Source organism: Ixodes scapularis, unplaced genomic scaffold (assembly GCF_016920785.2).
Source record: "Ixodes scapularis isolate PalLabHiFi unplaced genomic scaffold, ASM1692078v2 PGA_scaffold4__175_contigs__length_147842914, whole genome shotgun sequence".
In the NCBI taxonomy this organism is placed as follows: domain Eukaryota; kingdom Metazoa; phylum Arthropoda; class Arachnida; order Ixodida; family Ixodidae; genus Ixodes; species Ixodes scapularis.
The window spans coordinates 96027342-96049721 of record NW_024609879.1 but is presented as its reverse complement, the minus strand read 5'-3'; the positions used below and the strand labels follow the sequence as shown (position 1 = coordinate 96049721).

Sequence of the window (22380 nt, the reverse complement as noted above, 5' to 3'; positions counted from 1 at the left end):
GACTTCTTGTCACGCCACCTTTTAACGAACTCTAGAAAGAATGGAACATGAAGGACGGACAAAAAACACAACGAAAGATGTGCTGTTTTGTCCGAACTTCATGTTTTATTCTTTCTAGTATTTAAGTTTATCACCAACGTGTCTCACAAAAGTATAACAAATTAGGTTTCTCCGCTAGATTTAGCCGAAAAATTGATGTCACGTGACCTAAACAGCAATTCAATTCCCTGCTAAATTCAGCGGGAAAATCGACGTCATGAGGCCTCAACACTAATTCAGTTTTCCTGCTAAATTTAGCGGGGAAAATGACGTGACATGACTCGGTGTCACGTCACCTATGAACAAATTCAGTTTCTCCGCTAGATGTAGCGGGAAAATTGGCATCAGGTGACCTCAACAGCAATCCAATTCCCCACTGAATTTAGCGGGAAAATTGACGTCACGGGACCTGAGGCCTAATTCAGTTTCCCTGCTAAATGCAGCGGGGAAAGTGACGTCTAATGACTTCGTGTCACGTCACCTATGAACAAATTCAGTATGAACAAATTCAGTATGAACAAACAGTTTCTCCACTAGATTTAGCGGGAAAATTGACATCACGTGCAGAGGAGGAGGGGAAGGTACAGAGGCAGAAGAAAGGAGGAGGGGGAGGAGGAGGATGGAAGGAGAAGAAAGAAAGGATGAGGAGGAGTAGGGGAGAGGAGGAGGAACAGGAAAGGAGGAGGGGACGAGGAGCAAGTAGGAAGGGAGGAGGAGAGAGTACGGAAGGAGGGGCGCGGCATACCCTTCCCTTCCTCAAGATCTGCTCTCTAATTTCGCGTTACAGAGATTCGTAAACGTCTTCAATTTTAGAGCCCAGCTTTTAGGCGCCCGTTTCCGGGTTCAGCGGCGTCGCCGTCGGCGTCGGCGTCGGCGTCGGCGTAACCACGCGTTGCATTATGGAACGTTTTTTTCCCGCTAAATTTAGCGGGAAAAACTGTGCGATACATTTAGCAGGGACATTTTTCCGCTAAACTTAGCGGGATAAATTTTCCACTAAATTCAGTGGGAAAGTTTTCCCGCTTAATTTAGCGGGGAAATTGACGTCACGTGACCTCAACACCAGTTCAGTTTCCCGCCAAATTTATAGGAAAATTTTTTGCAAAATTTCCCCGCTAAATTTAGCAGGGGAATTTTCTATAAACTTCCGACTAAATTTAGCGAAACTTTCGCGCTAAACGGGAGGGGAGAAGGAGAGGAGTAGGGGAGGGTACGAAGGGTGATCCTCCGCAACCTTTCCTCCTCCTCCTCAAGAGCTGGGCTCTATTCGGCATTACGGAGAATTGTAAACGTCTTTATTTTTTATTTAATTTATTGGCGGAGAATCATGAGCAGTTTGATAATATTGACCATGTGGTTAATGATATTTCCGTAAAGTATACACCTGAAATGAAAAAAAAAATTACCTTGGAATGCTTGATTATACTGAGCAGGAAACTAGTTTCCGAACGCTTAGCGTCTGGAGGAAGCGCGGGAAAAAAGAAAGGGACTCCCCGTATAACTGCAAAGAAATTGCATTTTTGGCCCAGATATACGTATATCTCCCTGTCTAGAGACATAAGGACACAGATCAAGCCTCATTTGGCCATGCCAAAGCCGGATAAGATAGTATCCTCTCGTGCATCTTTGAAAATCTAACTTTATCTGTTCCATATCAGGCTGGAAATGAAAATAAATCCGTCCATATATGTAAAAAAATGCGTTTGAAGTTCAAATGTGCTTTCGTAAAGTTATATCCGTCCCGATGTTCCGATTCCTGATTACTTCGTTATAACCCGTCTCGACAGTACCGGTAGAAATTGAGAGAGAGGAGGACATAAGTGGGCGCGAGGACGTGAAAACGCCGAGCTCATGGTTGGAAAGACTAGGACGCAAAGCTTTCTGCCTCGGTCTCTACTCTGTGTCCGAACGTGCTCGAACACTGAGTATGATTTCACAATGCTGCTAATAGCACCACAAAACGCTGCGCGTGTGTAGCAACAGTGAGCTCCGGAATTTCAGCGCCCTCGCCAAGCAGTGCAAGCATCGTTCAGGCACGCAGTGGTTCAGGAAAGCATGGTCGTGCTTAGTGTCGCGATCAGTAGAGACATGCAGACCTTGAACTCGTGATCAGCACACATGGCGACGCCGGCTGGCATGCAAATCCCACAAATGAGGCTCAGGCAGAGAGCATGAGGGGGACGCGCATTTTGCTCGCAGCATCGTTTCTCTTTCTTCTCGAGCTTTGTCGGTCTGAAGTATATATGATTAATAACAGAAAACAAAACTATGCGAAGGGATATACGGGCGGACGTGCATAACGGTCTTCTGGTAACCGTGGCGCGTTTCGTGTAGCAAATATTTGGATCCGTATTATTCTCGCTACTTATTGCCGATGTTTGGCTATTTGTACATTCTGACGTCTTGTGTGAACCCGAATTTTACTTTTACAAGAATGCTGTATCTCACCTTTGGCGCAGCCGATGGCAACACCACACCTGCTAAGGTGCTCACTGCATAGAGCATCAGCAACATCCCTGATGACCTAGGTCCCGGTTGAACACCTGGACAAAACAACTTTAGCGATGACGCTAAACATTAACCACAAAAAAGGCATAATATTTTATATTGCTCGGAAAATAGAAGCCTTCCTATAGGCATACGCAGAAAAACAACAAGAACGCAACTGTCGTCATATGTCGCCGGCAGATGTTTAAAACAAAAACAATAGCAACTTCCTGCTTAGAACTTGAGGGCATTTTTTTTATATAAACGTAATATTTACGTAGTTGTGCCAGACGTTTTTTGGGACGAAAATATATACGTTTTTAACCACACGCAGTAGGCCCGATTTTTTTTTTTATTTAAGTGACGACTAGAAATCACATCCCAGGCGGAACACGACCAAAACACACATACACACAAACACACAATTCAACAATTGTGGTATTGCTGATATCCTAATGGAGTTCCCGAAAATTTATGTTGTGGCAGGAGCGTCGGAAGAGCCGACCGTAATGGTGAAAAGAAGAGCCGTGACCAGCAGTTTTCTCAAAGAGGCTGCGTCCACGCCGGCTCAGCCGAGAACAACAGCGGCTCAGAGGGCCAAGAGGACATTCCGTCAAATCCCCGGGACTCTTCTCCGGTTACTTCCCTGCATCACGTGGGTGGCAAACTATGACGTCAAGAGGCAGCTTGTCCCCGATGTATTGGCTGGACTTTCCACCGGTGTGCTGCACGTGCCACAGGGTAAGCGGGGCTGGAGGTGAGATGAATCTTAACATATTGAGTGCGAAAGAATTACTCGCACTCACTGACTGGGTGAAAACGACAGGGAGGTACTTCAGTTTCCACGGTACGAGCTTCCTAACTTCTACATCGTTTCGGCGTCTCATGAACCTTAAGGCTGCGGTCCCACGGCGGCCATGACATATGACGCTTTCAGCACGTTTTCGAAATGCGATCGTGGCGTGTTCAAGCTTGCTAAAATTATGTGTTATATATCATCTTGTAGTGTACAACATTATCTTTTATCTGATGTAGGATTTGTTTTCCTAGTGCAAAAAGCTAATTCAGAGGGCACCCGCGAACATTGACCTTTTCGGCAAAACATGGTTTCGTAGTACAGTGGTACAGGGTGCACTATTGGAGCAATTTCTTTCTAATTTTAGAATGTTATAGAAGAAGAGTGCGTTCATTGTCAACGGAGGCCCTTTTTTCGTTTTTTATTTTATTTTGACAGATATTTACTTTAGAAAAATTGACTTTGCGGAAGCACTTCAGTCGCGAAGTTTTGGGCGCCTACTCGGTCATTTTATTTGAAACTTTTTACATCAGTTTGTAATTATGGTCGAAAGAGTTACGCTAAATTTCATTGTAATATGGCTTAAACTTTTTTCGGAATGCTCACGTGAAAAGTGCCAAAAACCGTTAATTTTGGCAAACTTCATTTGGTAGTACAGTGGGACAGCGCTTAGGGATTGGCGCACATGAATAAAATTGTAGGCCCGCAAAGAAAAACATATTCTGCTTTGCAAAGCGAGGCCCTTTTTCTAAATTTCACTTTTGATTTTCCATAAAAAAAGTTTCAATATAGGTGAAATCACGTATTTGTTGATAGTCAAAAACGAGTATTTTGACCCCTTTTGGCAGACATTTAGGCCGATATTTTTAGTATTAAATGGAGATTACTGTTCCAGGTCCTGATTATTAGCCGACATTTTCACTAATCGAGCCTATTTATTAAAAAGAATCATAAAACACACAGAAAACACAAATTGGATGTCTGGTTGCGCCCTCTATGTGGCGGTGGCTGAAATGTGACTACGCGAGGTTCAGGAAACTGCCGAGGATGGCGCTGATTCCAGCTGTGGTTGCCAGCTTCAGAAACTGGTTGTACACTTGGCTTCTTCCGTTTCTTGCAAAATAACGTGCTGGAAAATTTGGTCGAAACTCGTGAGGTCCTTTATAACACGGTACTTTCTGCTAATATAGCTTTTAGGAAGAATTTCAGTCGCTTTCATATTGTTAAACGATTTTTTTTTTTATGCGAGGCTCCACCGGTTCAGTTTGCTGAATAAATTGTTCACGGAATCGATATCGAAGTTTCAAATTACCGAAATGCCAAAATCGCCAGTTCTGCGTAGATACGCAGCGTGACGCACGTGCTTCTGGTGCGTGTGCACGTACGTGTTTGCTGCGTAGTTCTTCGGTTGCTGCGAGTTTTCGCGTATTTATTGTGCACTGGTTACCTCCGTCTGCGCACGCATCTCATCCTTGTAACTACCCCTGCTCTGTTTGCCTAGAGTGAAGTTTGTGTCTGTCTTTTCGTTCGCTGACTAAGCTCGTGTCGGTGTCCTTCCTACTGGCTGCTGTTCGTGTTTGCGTACCGTGTGTGTCGCTTTGATTACTATACTTCGTTTCACCTTCTGTCCGAGCGCAGCCGATGTTATGAGCCGAAGGGCCAATCAAACTGTGCGAAAAGCGCAACGTCATGGCGTGCTCTCTGCGCTTGATAAGTCTAGCCGGCGGAGGAGCAGTGCACAGAGAGAGAGCGAATGCCGGCTGGTCCTATCAACTGCAGAGAGCAGGCCATGACGTTGTGCCTCTTTCGCTGTTTCATTGGCCCTTCGGCTCATAACATCGGCCGCGCTCGCACCGAAGCTGAAACGAAGTATAGGTCCCCTGCTTATGGGGTGGAGCAAGCGGTGGGCGTCGCGCCAGGGGTGGGTCGTGATTGGGGAAACAGCTTAGCAGCCGACGCCGACTTCGGCGCGTTTCTTCTGCGCACGCGCGTACTGTCATTGATATCGCTACTTCGCGCCGTGACGATGCGCTGATCTACAGGCCGGTCGGCGCTCGCGTGATATTGTTGAAAATTCTCGAGCGTGTATTTACGTTTCGAAAGCCATAATAGAATTAAAGTGGACATTTGGCCGGCAGCCGGCATACCGTGGCTCTGAAAACAGATTGCTAGGAGTGCCCTCTCATTCGCTGGTTCCACGCTGGGTGCGCGCAGTCCGTGCTTCTGGCCTCCCCGGCCGCCCAAATGCGTTTTTCTGATGCTTGTTTTGTTTTCAGTAAACAGACAATAGATTCCTGCTGATATTCTCCTTTATAATCTTCACTCTTGACAACTCTTTAGTGTTGGAAGGAACTCCGTCAAATTTGACGATAATGCATGTGTAAGTACAACTGGAACCTCATAGTTGCAAGAATACTTTTCCTGGATTGTCTGCATTAGAGTGCCTCCATGTGCGCTTCGCGCACATGAAGGCTCCCTAGTCTGCACCTTTCTGATAATATGATCGGTCTCCATAAATTGCACTTCCCCGCTTCGGGAGCACGGCCAGCGGTGGTTCTCTGTCGGTCATCGAACCTCACACACGTGAAGCGTTGTCAAAGCTGTGATATACCGGGCGTTTTATTATTCTGTTTTGTTTTGTTTTGTTTTTTTTTTTTTGCTGAAAGAAATTATACTTTTGGTATTCCCGGGGATAACATTATCGGCTGCGACGGACGTAAAGGAACGAGCGTAAATTGACAGTTAGTGGCCTAATAAACTAATATTTGCCATTTGCGAACGCTGGAGAGGGGGCAACCTCTTCTCCCCCGTTCGCTCCGCTGAAGTGGAACAGGGTGGGAGGAGCTCCCACTTCGTTCTTGACCTGTCACCGACTACAGTTGCGAATTCCACTTGTCATTTTGGAGCGATGACGAGATAGAGCTGAGTCATGTATTGCGTTCTCTGAGATGAAGAACGCAATGCGCGCGGAGTTGCTCCACGTATGCACCAGTCACCAGTAAAAACGACCTGTCCTCCGAGGAGGTCGAGCGAGACGCCGGCTGACATGGGGGTCGGTCACCTCACCGTCACCACCGTCTACCGTGCCTTCAAAAACACGGGGCGCAATATGTTTATGCAGTATAACAAAAAATTGAACAAACAAGGTGCAAACTTTCATTTTTTTCCTAAGTGTGGTTTGCAGGGCTCAACCGAATACAAAAACGATACGCCGTGCTGGGATGACGTCGACTACAATGGTACACGATCATAACAAGAGCACAAATCCTGCCACGTTATTTTGCTACAGTGATAAGAGCATATATATCTTTGTCCGCGATGCGGCAACAGAGACATTATTTCCAAATTAGAGTTCGAAGTTAGCCTTCGATGCTAGCACTGACCAACTCACTTCACTCACAGGGTGAAAACGTGAAACTTTGTATCATTCGGACAGAGATCGAAAAATAACACGCACCGCTTCAACTTGGACACTCCAAAATAATTAACTGTAGTGGATCGCACGCAAAAGCTTCGCGTGGGCAATAAAATTGCCGGTCAGAAGTACGGTTCCGCAAACAAAATCAACATATGAGTCATCAAATTATGAAGAAAAACCAGGTGTGAGCGTGCCAAAAATATTCGACAATTATTGTTGTCAATATTTGTTTTTCTATCCACGTGCTTATGTCGCAGTGGAAAGCCGTGAAACTCCCTATAAAATTATTTTGGGCAGTGTTTCCGACGGTGCTCGCTCGATCGTAAAATGTCGCTTTGTTGCTACTTTGGCGAATCAAACAAGGAAGCCACGTTCACCTACAATGCCCTGTCCACAAGAAAGGAAATCGAAATTTTCGCTTCGTTTTCTTTTCTTTTTTTATATTCTTCTCTTCTGCACAATATAGGGTATGAATTATTATCCTTCCCTGTACTCTCGCTGCGACGAACAGTCCGATAAACGAGTCACCCTATGACAAAGATGGGAGTCCCGAAAATCTCCTAAAATCGTGTTTGTTCTCAGAGACACATCCGTGTGTAAGAAAAACCGCGGCCCTCTCCACGAAGTACGGACATATTTGATAAATAGCGTTGACTTGAGGTTGAACTTTTCATTTGCTTTGTAAACACAAGCGTGACGTCACGTGCGCATCCCACGCGACCCGACTGAAGTCTGAACTGGTCTACTATGTGTGGACAATAGGGCATTATTTTGACTTCCCGGCCGCGACGACCTTGGCGAGGGAGGACAGATGGGGGTCCCGAAAATCCTAGAATCGTGGTTTGTTCGCAGGGACACACACGTCCGTGTGTAACAAAAAACGCGGCCCTCTCCACGAAGCTTACACAGGCATTGTTGTGTGACTACTGAAGATGCCTCCCGCAAGGGAGGCGGAACTGGTCAGAACTTCAGCTTGGGCGAGTTGGTTATTCATGATTCATGGAGGCGTTTTTTCATGGAGGCGTTTATTCAAGGAGGCGAAACGTCTAGTGAAATTGTTTTTTCCTGTTCTGTGAAGTCGGTGCTTTTATTTTAATTATGTTACCAGTCGGCCTGTGTGACCAGTGCTCATTTGAAGAATCGCCTTTGTCTTTTTTGAACCCTAACAAAAACACCCTCATAACATTTTTTTTTACTGTTCGGCTACGTTGGCATAGCCTATAATCGACATAATTTTTGCGAAAGCCTACTTTTATTTTATAATTATCTGTAACCATTTCTAATTGAAGAAGTGACAAGTATAATAATTATATTATGATTTCATATCAAAATTCGACGAACCGGGAGATGCGAAATTCGGTGAAACAGCTTTTCAAAAAAATATCCGGTGCCCGAAACTTGCTTATATTAAAATGTCTAACATGTGTATGTGTTCTAATACAGAAGATGAGTGCAATGTGGAAACTGAATGGCCTCACAAACAATTGTCAACGAGTTGGAATTTTTGATGAATTACCCTTTGTCGAGTCATCCTACTACCGATTGGCCTCTTCAATCAATTGCCCGTCGACAAATATTGTTGTTGGTTTATTTGCCATCTGCTGTAAGGGGAGAGTGTGGGGCTCGTCAAGCCGACATCTGCCAGCATTTTCATCACGCCTCCAGCGCCTGTACCGACTGACGCCGACGAGTTGGCCTAGAAATAAATACCCACGGACTATACTAGAGCCGCTAAATATCTCTACGCGAACATGATTTGTTTTCAAAGGGGCACCCGCCTGTCGGTGCTTCTTTGAATTATACATACGTCACGGTCAAAACGTTCCGCAGCTAATGAGTGAAGGCCGACCAAACTATTTTGTCCAAATGTCCGTGTATGGGAGTTGAGAATGCCACTGCGTCAAAGGCAAGACGTGTGCGAGCGTCGCTAAAAATAGAGACCACTATCGATGTTTTAGTATACATGGTTTCATTCTTAGTCAGAGCGCAAACAGAGGTTAGATGTCACGAAAACACATACACAAAGACAAAAAGCACTTTATCACGGCGCATTGTATGAGTTGTTATATTAGTGGGTGGAATCACCCAAACAAAGATAGTGAACGCCGTGGCGTTTAGGTGTTGAGCTGTTGGTGATGCTTGATCGGCACAATGTGTCAGTCGAGCTCCAACTGAGGGTGATATGAGGCGGGCAGCTCTGTGGTTTTACTTGTTGTGTTGCATAGTTAGTTTCGGCCGTCAGCAAATAGTGAAAAATATCTATCTACCTATCTCTCTCTCTCTCTCTCTCTCTATATATATATATATATACAAAAGCAAAAATGCGTACTGTCAGGGTTACTAATTCGAAGTTTACTACGACGTTTCGAGCGGGGACCACTCTTCATCACCTAATGAAGAACGGTCCCCGCTCGAAACGTCGGAATAAACTTCGAATTAATAACTCCGACAGTACGCATTTTTGACTTTATATATATATATATATATATATATATATATATATATATATATATATATATATATATATATATATATATATATATATATATATATATATATATATATATGTATATATATACATTTTACTAATACAATGTCTGGACATTTACACTTACCAAGTAACCATTTTCAGCTATGATTTGAGACTGTGTTGCGCTTATTCCGCTCTTATTTATTTATTTTTTGTTTCTCTTGTTTCGGGCCTTTTTAGTATAGGCTTCCACCAGCTCGCTTGCGCGTGAACTCTAATTTCAAGTGAAACAAGTTTGTAAATTAGGGCGACACTATATAGGTTTGAAATCCTATACCAATTTTATTGCCATTTGGTGAGCCACGTACGAATTTTGAAATATATCTTTTCATCCAAATAATCGATTAGTAAATCGAATAGCGATTCGGACGAATTTACTACGGCGGGAAGAACGAATTTGCAAATCTCATGGCAATTAGGAAATTTCAGCCATCCTTGGTTTCCGATTGGTCGCGCTCAGTAGCGGCTCCCTCCGCACAGAGTAGCCTCGAGTCAGAATTCGCGGGGTCTCTACTGACCAGCCAAAAAAGTGCGGCGCTTCAACTGCTCCCGCCCAGACGACTTGATGTATTTGTATACGCCCATGACATCGGCCGCGATCGGCGATTGAGGTTCCGTTAGCCGACGCAAGCGTCAGCGGACGTCTCATATTTCCATACTCTCATTTAACTACAGAAACAAAAACAACAAAAAAATCATCCAGTTCATGCTCACTATGTTCACCACTGACAAGATAGTCGGTAGTTTACGAGTTTCCGTGCAAAGCCGATCAAAACGAGGCACCAGATCAACTTTTACGGCTGCCATTAGGAAAGATCTGGCTTGTCGCGTTCCCTCAACGTCACTCCGAATATTGTTTGTGCCCCACGCACCATCCTCTTGTAGCAATATTTTTATTGTCCCCATGTGATTTCTTTTTTATGTTCTTACTGGTGTTTGATCATAATTCGGTCATTGAAATAGTTTTTGCTGCCGACCCTACCATTATTTTGACCCTCTGGCAGCAAAGGAATATTATGCCGGCATTACACACGAAATAAGAATGTAGACACTCCGTCCCATATCTCAAATTACATCACAACGTGTTTACACAACTGTAGTGCAGAGGTACGATGAGCAGGGTCTGAGAAAATATTAGTTTCAGTATTTTCAAAAGAGCGACGAAACAAAATAAAGAAAGGACCGCCAATCGGCAGCGCGTGCAAGCAGAGGCAGTAGTGACAGGAAGCGCGAGGTGTGTCTTTCGTACGGCCGGCATCAACTCACGCACTGTCCGAAGATGTACTCTGTTTTACTCGTAGGATTGCAACGCTGCGGAATGTAGGCGTGTGATTTCAGAAAGCGCGTCCTACCATTTCTACGCGCGAGTGCTCCTGCAACCCAAGCATTGTATACAGTTACGTCCTCGCGCCCGTGCCTTGGCCAGCCCCGTACACAACTTATGCAGTATCGAAAAGGCATAGTTCAAAATTGACGGTCCCACTTTTCCATACCGCTTCAAAACCCCATCTCGCTCAAATCACTTGGCAGCCGGACAGTGTTGCCAGATGGTCCCACCAAAAAACCGCCAAACGGCTGGGAGGTATAGCCCAAATATAGCCAAAGCCATAAAATAAATATAGCCCAAAATAGCCAAGACTAAAAAGAACGATTCTTAAGCCTTTTATTGACAATTTTTCATACGCGCAAAAAACAACATGTTAAATTCTCTTTTTCAACCCTCTGATGCGCCACTTTTTGTGTGCATTAGGTCCCCTGATATATAAAAAAAAATGCTTCAGAAGGATGAAAATTTCTGAAACAATTAATTACCCATCCTTTGTAGGATTTCAGAAATAGAAAACATACATGGACAGCTGTATTCTGAGGCCCGGGAGTTATAACCATACAGTAAAAGAACAGAATGCAGGAGCAGAAGTGCCAGAACTGGGAGTTTCAAACCAGCACCCCTTATATCTAAGGTTCTTACCAATAACCCACCCGTCTATTTTTCTTTGTGTAGAATATGAGCGTCCCCCGTTCCGGTACACGCTATTTTTGATTGTGTTTCATTTCTTAAAGTTGGCGATGCCTAAGAATTTTCGCAATGGGCACCAAAGCTGCGTTTGGAGGGTTCAGTCTACGTCCGGGTAGAAGACGCGCTACTGGACCTGTAAAAACAGTGCAATTTGTTTGTTTGATTTGCTTCACTGCGCTGTGGGGAGACCGCTTGAACTCTGCTAGCATTGCTTCTCTGCGCATTGTGAAAACCCCGACGTTTGTAGAAGTTTGAAGCCATCCTCCTTCCTCTCTCTCCTCTCAACTAGCCAAAAGATAAGCAATTTTTTTTTCGAAACTGACTAGAAGTTTGAAAATTAACTAATCGAACCTTAAAGTTCGACGTCGAACCGGAGGTTCGTCAAGAGTTCGCCGCACCCTTAGATATAGCCCAAAAATAGCCACATAGCCAAACGCGAAATTTTGACGCCAACTAGAAAAAAATGTAGCCCAATTTGGCTATATATAGCCCAATCTGGCAACACTGCAGCCGGACAATTTTGGCAGGGGGCCTCAAGTTGGGGATTATCCGGTACATTGTCCTCCCAACAATGAACGTGGGCGCGACGCGCCAGAGGGTGAACACGTGAAAGGAGGGGCGTAAGAGTGGAGAAGGAAACTCAAGGTCGCAAGCGACGGGAAAAAGGGTTTCGAAATTGGCGCGCAGGTTTCGCAGCATTTGCTCATACGGACAGCCAACGCCGCCCTGGTGGTTCAACTAATGTTTTGTTCAAGATGGCCGCCGTGGTACCGCAGCCTTAAACGTGCAGCAGCAGCCAAAGCACTACGGACGGCAGCGAGCGCGCGGTGGAGGCTTTCGAAAGAGACGCCATTCATTATCTTGTCAGTACCAGAGCTTCCATCGCGTCCGCTTGAGCATAAGGATCGATTCGGTAGGTTGATGTCGGCTATATTGACGCCGCATAAAAAAAGAACACAAAAACGTAACATTTACAAATATGAGCATTGCACTGCCAGTGAATTACGCGAGATTGGTAAGCAATGGATAGTGTTGCTTTGGCTTTGAAAACCCAGTAGTCCCTAGTATACACAGTTCACAAGCGGAGAATGCTAGCCAGTTCTTTCCCGCTCGAGAGCGGGCTGTGCCAGGCTTGCCCGCTGGTGTATTATTTTACCTCGTAGAGCGCCATATTGTAGCCATCGATTTCAGTGCCGCGGCACTGTCATGGAACGAAGCTTAGGACTTGTTGATCTCTGGGAGTGACAACACCGTACGCGTACAATAGAGGAATGTGACGGAAGCTGTTCAGAAAAAGAAATCTCTTGGGAAACCTCAGGCTGGCGTTGCCGACATTTTCTGAATGGCCTGGTCTCGTTAAAGAGAAACACATCAACTTTAATTGGAAAAAAAAAAAAAAAAAAAACGAAAAAAATTTGTTGTACGATTTAAGCAACCTTCCTCCGTACCGCGTGTTGAGAAACGTGTTGTTGTGTCACCAGTTAATGACAATCAAAAGTAGAAACAAAAACAAAAAGATGTTTTACTAAAGTGAGAGAAGGCACAGGCGAGCTTGTTTACGGTAATACTGGGAAACATCGAGACAAGAAAATACCAGAAGAGGACAAGCACAACGAATTCCGAAACACAGCTTCAATTTTATTTACATGACAGTTTCGGGGCATCGGTGGCCGACAGGGCTAGCGCACACCAGCTCGGAGCACATGGATCGAAAGCCCGCGTTGCGGAACCCAGGGATCTTGGGTTCAGTCGCCACTCCTGCCCGTTTCAATCTGGACAAGCATCGTACCGGCGTGCGGTCGTGTATCACTACTGCGTGGTGCACGTTAAAGGTCCCAGGCTAGCGGTTATACTGCTCTGGCCAGATTGCTAATCTACAGCTAAGACACCAGATGTCCATCGGGACTAACTTAAGGCTGTACAAACATACACGCAACACAATTATACGACAGCCTTCTTTTCAAACCGACATGGTGATCATCAATGTCTTTCTAAAATTTTGACGTGACGATAAAACACTGTGAAGATCCCAGAAACAGGTTCCTAAATATGCCCCGAGAGCGAGTGACCAGTTTCTTTTTTTAAGCCGAAAACCGTTAGCTTTTTATATAGGCCTCCGGCATCTGTTTTTGTATAAATACGATTGATTGATTGATTTGCGCAAGAGTTCATCATACATTTAGCTGTTCGCCCTAGGCATGGTGTCAGCCATCATCTCCGGCGTGGGTCCCGTGTACGGCCTGTACAGTTCTCTGTACCCGGCCCTTGTCTACGTGCTGCTGGGCTCGTCGCCCTACATCTCCATGGGTACGTATATACAACGTGCGTAGGACATTCCAAATCGGTGACGCCGAACGGACTGCACCGTTGAGTGTACTGCTGGCATTTTAGTGATAAATCAGTGATGACGAAGGCGAGCTGGTGTAGATTTACCATTTTTCTAAACAAGCTGGGACAGGGTGGCGTTCGGGAAGAATCCAAAGTGGGAGAGAAAGGAACAGAATGACAGAAGGCATTCATCTTAAAGATTTAGTGTTAAAAAAAACGAAAAAAAAACGAAGAAACACAGCTCTTTTGACGCCTTGTAAAAAAAACACATCGACTTAATTTTGTGTTTTTTTTTTCTAGAGCAAATTGTGTATTTGTTTCAGGTGACATACTTTCACAAAAATAAACGCCGTCCTTTCCTTTTTTTTTAGAGCGACGCTCTTAGGGGCCCGTTTCCGGCTTGAGCGGCGTCGCCGTCGCCGTCGGCGTAACCACGCGGTGCATTATGGGAAATGTCCCATAATGCACCGCGCGAGCCGGTGCATTATGGGACATTTGACCTGGGGGGTCACGTGACCTCGGGGAGGGGGGTGACCCCCCTCCCCTTTATCCGAGGTCACGTGACTCCCCTGAGCTCACGTGACCCCCGATGACGTCATCGCCATTGATGACGTCATCAGTGACGTCATTGATGACGTCACCGGCATCCGCATCGTTATCGTCATCATCACTGATGACGTCATCAGTGACGTCACTGATGACGTCATCGGTATCCGCATCGTCATCGTCACTGATTACGTCATCAGTGACTGATGACGTCATCGGCATCGGCATCGTCACGTGACCCCCAGGTCACGTAACCCCCCCCCCCCCCCCCCCCGAGGTCACTTGACCCACCCCCCAGCACCCTACCCTAAACCTCAAGAGCTGCGCTCTAATTCGGCGTTACAGGGAGTTGTAAACGGCTTTCACTTTTTTTAGAGCGCAGCTCTTAGGGGCCCGTTCCCGGCTTGAGCGGCGTCGGCGTCGCCGTCGGCGTAACCAAGGTCACCCCAAGGTCACGCGACCCCCAAGGTCACCCCAAGGTCACGTGACCCCAAGGTCACCCCAAGGTCACGTGACACCCAAAGTCACGTGACCCCCAAGCTCACCCCAAGGTCACGTGACACCCAAAGTCACGTGACCCCCCGAGGTCACGTGCTCCCGGAGGTCACGTGACCCCTCCCCTAGGGTCACGTCGCCCACAAGGTCACGTGACACCCAAAGTCAAGTGACGCCCGAGGTCACTTGACCACCCTGAGGTCACGTGACCACTCCGAGCTCACGTGACCCCCCTCAGGGTAACGTGAACCCCTCCCCCAAGGCCCCCGCCGAGGTCACGTGACCTCCCCGATGACGTCATCGTCACTGATGACGTCATCAGTGACGTCACTGATGACCTCACCGGCATCCACATCGTCATCATCACTGATGACGTCATGAGTGACGTCATTGATGACGCCACCGGCATCCGCATCGTCATCGTCATCATCACGAATGACGTCATCAGTGACGTCACTGATGACGTCACCGACATCCGCATCGTCATCGTCATCATCGCTGATGACGTCATCGGAGTCCGCATCGTCATCGTCACTGATGACATCATCGGCATCGTCACGTGACCCCTAAGGTCACGTGACCCCCCAGGTCACTTCACCCCCCCCCCCCCTAGTACCCTTCCCTCCTCCTCCTGAAGAGCTGCGCTCTAATTCGGTGTTACAGGGAGTTGTAAACGGCTTTCACTTTTTTTTTTCGCTACGATAAGTTAGTTGCCGAGAGTACTGCTGCATGTTATTCGAATGTCAACACAGCGCAGATTAGGGTAGGCCAGTAGAAATTGAAAGAGAGGAGGACATAAGAGGGCGCGGGGACGTGAAAACGCCGAGCTCTGGTTGGGAAGAATGGGACGCAAAGCCTTGGTCTCAACTCGGTGTTCGAACGCGCTGGAACACTGGGTATGATATCAATGGTTGGTCTAACTAGATGCCTAGTTGTTTTCTCGAGTCGCAAGTTGTTCTAAGTACTACAAATGCCTGTAGCCTTTTACCTGCAGATTTTTGCGTTCGAATAAAATATTTGCAACGGTAATTATCTTAAATTTGTTCATCGGCTTTATGCAATTAATGAATAACTCTGAATTTGACGCAAATTGAACTACCGAGAAACGGTTCTCCCATTTTACATATGTGGCTCGCAATTTCACTGTTGTACGCGAAATCCCTCCAGGTTTGAAAACCGCCGTCCCAAGTTATTGTTTCAGTTTGTGTTTTAAGCATGAATAAATTAAACAAAAGCGTAATAAAGTAGGTTCGAAGAGAGAGCGTGCGGCGCTCTCTTTTCGTCGCGGGTTTTTATGCATGGGGAACACGTTGTTCTGAATGGCTCTTGAGAGTCCTCCTGGCATATAAAAAAATAATTTCGAATAAATTTTCCTAGGGTGCTTCAAGTATACCTGAAGCGCCCGAGGAATATTTTCTCATGAGTATTTTTACAGTTCTCTTATGTTTGCCTTTCCTTATAAGAAAAGGCAAATTTATGAGAACTTTTTCTTTAAAGTGCCTTTTCACAGTCAGCAACAATGAGCTGACCCCAGTTGTACTCTAACTGCAGCAAAAACTTGCGTGAGAAAATACACAAAAATCGTGAAACCAAAAAAAAAATATATATGTATATATATCGAAGGTTCTTTAGTAAAGAACTTAAGCGCGTGTAACAGTATAGTTCCTGACGGTTTAAGAAACGGACGTTCAATGTTCTTGCTTCCTGATTTGTTCTTCCGGCGTTCTTATCAGCTGATGCTGCAATCGCAATGGCCGCGGAGCCATAGTAAGACTGGGAACCCGCCACGTGCATTGTTGCCGAAGCTGTCGTAGTTAAGCATAGCAGGACAGACACCTTCCATTAAGTTCTCTGCTCACTATGATTGGGGGTTTCTCCTCTCACCTCCTCTCCAGAGTTCGCTCTGCTGAAGAGCGTGGAAGGCTATCTGTAAGGCCCGCAAAGGACTATATATATAGTGGCAATTCGTGGAAGTCATACGAACGTTTTACAGTCAATACTGGAAAGGGAGTGAAAAAAGACATGGTGCTTCTTTCGGTTATGGGGCACTGTGCCAACGGAAGCGTCCCAAGCGAATGGCGAAGATGCAATGTTCGTGTCCAGACGCAGTTGACGTGGACGTATTTTGGCATGTACGTCGCAGGGATGTTCGCGGTGACGGCACTGATGACGGCCAACGCTGTCAAGACGTTCGGGGTCCAAAGCAACACAACGGTTGGCAACGAGAGTTATCCCGACTTCGGAGATTCCCCGGCCGGTGTGGCCATCACTGTCACGATGATGAGTGGGCTGATCCAGGTGGGCCAGACTTACTCTTTCTGCGCTAATAAGTTGCCAATAACATATGATACCATAAATATGACGATCGGTTGTTGATAGAGGTTTGAGCAAAGTGATTATAACCTACTGGCGGTCCGTCGATCATAACCTCAGTCTAAGGGAAGACCAAGCCATTTCTTTATTATACAGGAGGCTTACAACACAACTATTTTCAAATCACTGTTCGTATTCTTCTCATATTTCATATGTTTTGATCTGCTCTTTCAGATCGCTCTGTGGCTACTGCGCCTGGACAGGCTATCCGTCGTCATCTCTCCCATCATGGCCGAAGGCTTCCTGGCCGGAGCTGCTTTCACAGTAGTCGCCACTCAAGTACCGTCCGTCTTCGACGCTTCCTACCAGTCATCCAAGGGCGTCTTCGGCACAGTTCTGGTGAGTCTTACCCTGGTCATGGTAACTCTGGCCATAGTGCCTTAGTTACTATCAACTCCAGAACCGCCAGGCACGCAGGCAGATTGATTCCTGAACTGCTTCGTCATCTCCATGCGTGCGACAGAGCCTGTACAGCCTGATGGCGAACATCCTTTCAAGCAACGTGGTCACAACGTCGATGTCCCTGGTTGCGTTCGTCCTGCTGGGAGTATCCAAGTTTGTATTTGGCCGGAGGCTCAAGAGGGTTACCGCCATTCCATTGCCTGCGGACCTGATTCTCGTAAGTACTGAAAAACCCCTTCCCGTTAATGGCTCACTATCACTGCGGAAACCAACAACCTACACTGCGCACCGACTAAACAAAGCTTTTGAGGACCCGAATAGCCTTGACGGTATACTTTGTTCACGTCGCCGGCTGGCGAAGATCAAGTATAAGAAGTGTTTGCGAATAAGGCATTTGGCACTGAGCAGTGTTTGTCGGATGTCCGTCTATGTCCTGCACTCGTAATGCCCGTGTCCCACTAGAGCGACAGACAGAAACAAACGACAGCCGCAAGCCTTAAACCAGAATCTTTCGCGAGTTGAGAGGCTCTGTAGAGTAAAGGAGGCTATGCTCAAACACGATCATCATGCCCGCGAGGGTATCTTCGGCAGACTTGCAATCGCTCGTGCTTACTTCACGAGCACCGAACAATTAAACGCCTGCCGAAGGTACCATCGCGAGCATGCTGCATGGGTTTGAGTAGTGTGCCTCAATGCCCTTCTGTTTAGGGTGATGCCATCGTTTGTAGTACCCGATGCCGACAGCACGCGCTCACAGGGAAACTACAAAGAAATCGCAGGAAACAAAATGTCGCCGTAACAGAGTCAGCGCCACGAGCGTGTGGAGGGACACGCTCTTTCACGCGCTTCAGAACAAAAAATAAAAATAAGCGTTCGAAACAAAATGGCCACATGTCATCACCCCAAGCAAAGCGCTCATGAAGGCCCTAGGTTTGAGGCTTGTCGCTGTCTTTTGTTTCTGTCTGTCGCTCTAGTGGGACACAGGCATAAGAGATCAGTGTCTTAACTTATTTACTTTTTTCTACATGAATAAGAAAGCGCAACATTCTTATATATATACAGATATAAAACTGGGCTTTTTATATACGGGGTGATACAAGGAGACGCCAGGCTCTTTAAATCGACCGGAAAATTCAGTTTCTTAACCTATCGCGCTACGACTTTGTGCAGCGTTGCCCACAGATGACGCATTTTTTTTTTGTAAAATTTGCAAAAAGCGAACTTACCTGAGGAAAAAGTAAAGAAAGAAAAAGGCTTAGCTCCTACGGAAACACAACGAAGCCACCGGTCTTCAAACAACACGGCGCCGCTTCGCACGGGAGACAAGAGATGGCGCAACGAACGCCGCCAACGAACCAGCATACGGCGCCGAGAGCCAGTGTCTTTAGCAGACAATCTTTTCGACTCAAAAGCGGCGCACGTTCCGCAGGCGGCGACAGTCGCAGAAATAAAAACAGGCGCGGTAACAACAAGGAACTGCAGTTCCTTGTCTGCTAAATATGCCGGCTCTCGGCGTCGTCTGCTCGTTCGTTGGCGGCAGCTGGCGTCGCGACCGCTTGCGCCATCTCTTGTCTCCCATGCGAAACGGCTCCGTGTTGTTTGCAGATCGGTGGCTTCGCTGCGTTTCCATAAGAGCTAAGCCTTTTTCTTTCTGTACTTTTTCCTGAAGTAAGTTCGCTCTTTGCAAATTTTACAAAAAAATGCACCATCTGTGGGCAACGCTGCACAAAGTCGTAGCGCGATAGGTTAAGAAACCGAATTTTCCAGTCGATTTAAAGAGCCTGGCGTCTCCTTGTATCACCCTGTATATATATATATATGTATATATATATATATATATTTCAATACTATTTACAGCTTTTTGGTCGGGATATAGTAGACTTTTACGCGAGAAATTAGTATACATACCCGCTAACCGGTAAGCATTTTTCCAATTACTTCTTCTTTGCGGCCGTTTTTGCTTTGATGGAAAGAAAAAGAAAACGAAGTGTTCATTCAAAGTCTGACGAAGGGCCTACCAGGCTCGAACCGTTTTTTTTCTGTATACTTATTGACGACCATCCACTTGCTTTTTGACGTCCATCTCTTCCTTAAGGGCAATTATTTTTTTTAACATATTGCTGTCGAGTGTCCTCTTTTCCTCCCAAGTGCTGTTCTCTCTCTGCCTCTCTCTCTCTCTCTCTCTCCGTATATATATATATATATATATATATATATATATATATATATATATATATATATACACAACACGGGCACTTCACGTCATCGTACGTGGTCTCCGAGGAGACCACGTACGAAAGCCAAAAACTGGCTCCGCCAATTTTTGGCTTTCGGCGGGTTCCTGGAAACTTTGATTCTTTGATTCATTGGATTAAGTACGGTTCATTCATCTGCACATATCCGTTCATATATATATATATATATATATGGGTGATTTCAGATAAGATCGACCAAAGGATGGCTAGTCGACATTTTCAAATCAACTGATGTTTTTATATGTTATTGTCTAGTGTCTGGTATGAACGAATCCAAACTTAGTTTTGACTAGAAAAAATACTTGGGGACAGGAAAAATCGTAAGGCATGAGGTGGTGGACAGTTGCATTAACGCGCACTGATGGAGGGGGCCCGTTTGAGAGTGAATAACTAAAGCGATAACATTAGGAGACCTCTAATACGTTTTAGGCGAAAACTATGGCTATAGCTTGCTTGTAATATAAAGTAATCATATTTATTTAAAATTTATTTATTTTTCTAAAAATTGACAAACATGCCTGCTCGAACGACAAATGGCAAACTTTGGAGGTCTGTATCTCATGAAATAATTTGATCACTATGATATAATTTGGAGATATTATTCTACTAATATATAGCTAATATTTAAAAAATAACTAAGGTATCTGTGTGATACAATAGTTAGAATATATTTAGTCAAACATGAAAAAAAAAATCAAACAAAGAAAAATTCCGATGCGAATAAAAAAAAAACACCACCCTCCATTTTTTTTAAATTTAGGTAACCTGTTATACTCTATTTCGGCATTCATTTCCATTAAAAACATGTTGCATCAGTTTATTGAGAAAGAAGATACAACTCCCCAAAGTAGGGTCCTTTTTCAAAGCCTACACTTAGCAGTGTTTTATACAAGAACTGACTCTGAGTTCCAGTTTCATGAAACCAACACACATCTTTTATATATTTTTATTCAGATGAGGCCAATGATAACTAAAGAAATCGTTCACACACTTAAATTAAGGAGAAACTACTGTGTACAAAGAGGTATCATATTACGGACTAGTGATCCGAGAAAAGATCATGCAGCCATCGGCCACTTGGAACTTTGTTTACTTTATTCTCCTGCGACACTATATGCTATTCCCTCTTCCGCTCTACCTTCATCTCTCTCTCTCTCTCTCTCTCATATATATCCCTGATATATATCCAGAACAAAAACATGTTCAAGCATTCCCTTTCTGCGTGGTAGTGTTCTGTGGCTAGCAAAAATCATTTCCTCGCTAAGCTCACGATTATGGCAAAATAGTTGCCGGAAACCGCAGACGACACTCTTCGCTAGTTCTGGCAAAACGGCCGATACAATCTTTTTTTCGCATTTCCCCGCTCGCTGTCAAGGACAAGGGGGTTCGCTTCCACCAGCAAAACATGGCCGCCGACGCCTGTTTACAGAGCGGTCATGCCTGTCGCCATCTCACTCGCTGGCGTCACGGGCGATAATATCAGGCACAAAGGGGCACACCAACCGGCAGCATTATCCCCAAATACTCGAGCCTCGCGTAAATACATAGTGTGTAAACGCTGTCGCCATGTTATCGTAGTAAGACCGCCCCCCCCCCCCTCCCCCAACGGGGGACTGCAGTACGCGACGGCGTACTAACACAACGGCGACGATATCGACATCGCGGGCTCCGAATTTTTCCATAGTTCTACTCCACGGGCATTTCTCGAAACGCTTGATATTGTGTACGCCCGCCTGGAAGGATTTCAGGCGCGTAGTTAAGATAAGGCGGTTCTCCGGGGCAAAAGAAAGCAATTTCACAAAAGCTTAAAAGCGGCGGGGAGGCGTGTGCGGTGAACGCTTGTAGTTTTGGTGTAGACAGGGTGTGTGTGTTCTCGTTGTTGACACCAGCCGGCGATAAGGCACTGCAGGCGGTAGCTCAGTACAGCAAGGGCTAATCCGAGTGACCATCAACGTAACCCCACCGCCAACCCCTCGCGAACCGGTCGCCGACATGGCTCAGGCTGTGTCATGAACCACGTGGTAGAAGCTCGGGTGCTTTCATATCAGCGCGTGGAGGGACGACAGTGCGATTCCGGAAAGTCTTTTTCGAAGGCCGCTGACCACAATTTTTTGTCTGGAGACTTTCCCTCTTTCTTCCTTTGACGTGGATCAAGCTTTGCCGACAGCCTCAGTTGTGACCTCTCTTTTCAAATGTACGTTTGCAGTGAGTGAGCTCCTCAGCCTCGGACTTGTCACTTGTGCACCCAGTAGTTCTTTCACTTGGCAATTATATGCCATCAGTTGGGGTTTAATTTCTATTATTTATGTATACATTATGAAGACGTCCTGGAGCTCCGAACGAGTGTTTTGTGCAGATTACTTTTGCAAACACAAAAAGACTATACCAAAGCAGCGGAATATTCGAAGTGTTGGCGAGTTGGACCTAAACTCGTTGAAGCAAATTCTTCCGCCTGACTGTTCCTCCAAAGTGAGTGCGACGGACTACCTGTGCTACCATTGCTTCATGCACATCACTAAGGAGATCTCGATGCGAAGCTCAGAGCAGTGCCCTGACATATTTGTGCCAGCTGAAGAAGCAATTGAAGATCTAAATCGCAGCATACTACCTACAGATGTGTCGCCGCTGTGACAACCAAGCGTCGTAAGAAGTCGGGACAGGCCTGCCTATGTCAAGAGAAAGCAGACAGAACTG

At 45.7% G+C, this 22380-nt stretch overlaps 1 protein-coding gene across 1 annotated transcript in view; it reads left to right on the top strand.

Annotated features, from left to right (window-relative positions):
* Positions 1-2981: 2981 nt before the first annotated feature.
* The window catches only part of LOC115321232 (sulfate transporter-like), a 58834-nt gene continuing 39435 nt past the window's right edge, over positions 2982-22380 (top strand). The window contains exons 1-5 of the mRNA XM_040210289.1: positions 2982-3267; positions 13484-13594; positions 16800-16954; positions 17204-17368; positions 17493-17648. Coding sequence (XP_040066223.1) covers positions 2982-3267; positions 13484-13594; positions 16800-16954; positions 17204-17368; positions 17493-17648 — 873 coding nt within the window. The remainder of the gene's footprint in view (positions 3268-13483; positions 13595-16799; positions 16955-17203; positions 17369-17492; positions 17649-22380) is intronic.